This window comes from Oryzias melastigma, linkage group LG13 (genome assembly GCF_002922805.2).
Source record: "Oryzias melastigma strain HK-1 linkage group LG13, ASM292280v2, whole genome shotgun sequence".
Lineage (NCBI taxonomy): Eukaryota > Metazoa > Chordata > Actinopteri > Beloniformes > Adrianichthyidae > Oryzias > Oryzias melastigma.
The window spans coordinates 18,324,368-18,326,031 of record NC_050524.1 but is presented as its reverse complement, the minus strand read 5'-3'; the positions used below and the strand labels follow the sequence as shown (position 1 = coordinate 18,326,031).

The 1,664-nt window shown below is 42.5% G+C and overlaps 1 protein-coding gene across 1 annotated transcript in view; it reads left to right on the top strand.

Moving 5' to 3' along the window:
* Nucleotides 1–54: 54 nt before the first annotated feature.
* The window catches only part of slc46a1 (solute carrier family 46 member 1), a 5,006-nt gene continuing 3,396 nt past the window's right edge, over nucleotides 55–1,664 (top strand). Inside the window, exon 1 of the mRNA XM_024278042.2 lies at nucleotides 55–539. Within this exon, the coding sequence (XP_024133810.1) occupies nucleotides 231–539 (309 nt within the window). The 5' untranslated portion in view covers nucleotides 55–230. The remainder of the gene's footprint in view (nucleotides 540–1,664) is intronic.

The window sequence follows — 1,664 nt, the reverse complement described above, 5'->3', positions numbered from 1 at the left end:
TTGTGATTATTATTATTATTATTATTATTGAACTATTTAAGGAAAAAACTTGTTATTAGCCTGTATTAACCAAAGCATTAACATGTAGTTCCCTATTATGTCCAGGAGAGGGAGCTGTTGTTTGGCTTTTAATCAAGTTTCCTTCAGTTCATAACATAGATGTTAGCAGAGAAGCTAAGTAGGAGGTGAGCTTCTACGCTCGTCCTCGAAGCTCGTACAGTTGGTTCAACATGTACGAGCCGGACACCGCCGCCATCCTGCCTGAAGACTTCCTCAGCGCCGCTTCACCGGACGATCCATCCGCTCACGGCGAGGAAGAGGAGGATCGCCCCCCGATCGCCAAAGCTGCGGGACCGCCGTCACGATGCCCGCTGCCGGTGTCCGTGGAGCCGGTGCTCTTTCTGTCCACGTTCTCCCTGGTGCTCCAGAGTCCCCTGACCACCCAGTATCTGTGGGACCGCATCAGCGAGGAGCTCGACTACAACGGCTCCAGGAGGTCGGAGTGCAACAGTTCAGAGCCCGCAGACCCCCTGCAGAAGGTCAAACCTCCGCTGTAGTTCACATCAAATCGCACAGAAAGAACACATTTTTGACATTATGTCGTGAGACCCTACAGTTACACTGTAGCAAACTTGAAGCGTCATCAAAAGTTATGAACGGGCAGTGGCGGACTTATCATTTTTGGGGCCACAGGCAAACAACAACAAGGTGCCCTCAGCAGTCGTGTATTCTTCTTCTTTTTTAAATATTTTCCTATTGTAAAATTCCACCAAATACTACTTCAATAGTACACATTTAGATACCATTAATGTCAAGAATACGAATGTTTGGATACGTATAGTATGGCAGTCTTAAGCCATTTCAGTGATTTTGTTTTTTGACAGTGTTAGATAATATTGTAGACTTTTAACTAAATGTTTAACTTTGGACCCCCAGTGTGTATTGTAGGCCTCAGGTAATTGGATATCTTTGGCCAATTGTAAGTCTGTATGTCAAAAGAAAATGATTTTTTTCAGCCTTTTTAAGGGGTACAAATAGCTTAGGGGCAAGTCTGTGTGTGCTGTGAGAGTTTGGGGTGACCCCTAAAACCCTTAAAAAACATGATATTATTAAATCAGTTAATTTATCCATGCATCCATCCTTCTCCTTGTTTGATTTGTCTTATAAGTTATGTTGAATGGTCTTCCTGACCCTACGTTCTGTATTTACTAGGCTTGAGACAGGCACGAGCAGCATACTGACTTGTATCCTGCTGAGGCTTCATTTATTTATTTATTTGTTTTTTCTGTTTTCATCAGTCTATCCATGAAAATTACTGTATAAGAGAACTGGACTGAGTGACTCCTCCCCCCATCGTGCTCCAAACAGGGGGTACCTGCCGGCTCCAAGAAGCCAAAATCATTATATTTCTTAGAAAAAAACATTATCACTACCATTTTTTTAGCATTATATTTTATTTCGCAATATTTATTTTTTTTATTGCAAGTTTTAAACTGAACAATCAGATGACTCAATAAAAGCATGTGGTGCCTTCGGGCCCCCATGTGAAACATTCAAAATGTTTGATTAACTGATTCTTTCACTGATAGGGGTGTGGACTTCCAGCAAGCTCACTCATCAGCATAGAATCGTTGACTCAGAGCGTCTTGGACCAGTCACTGCTT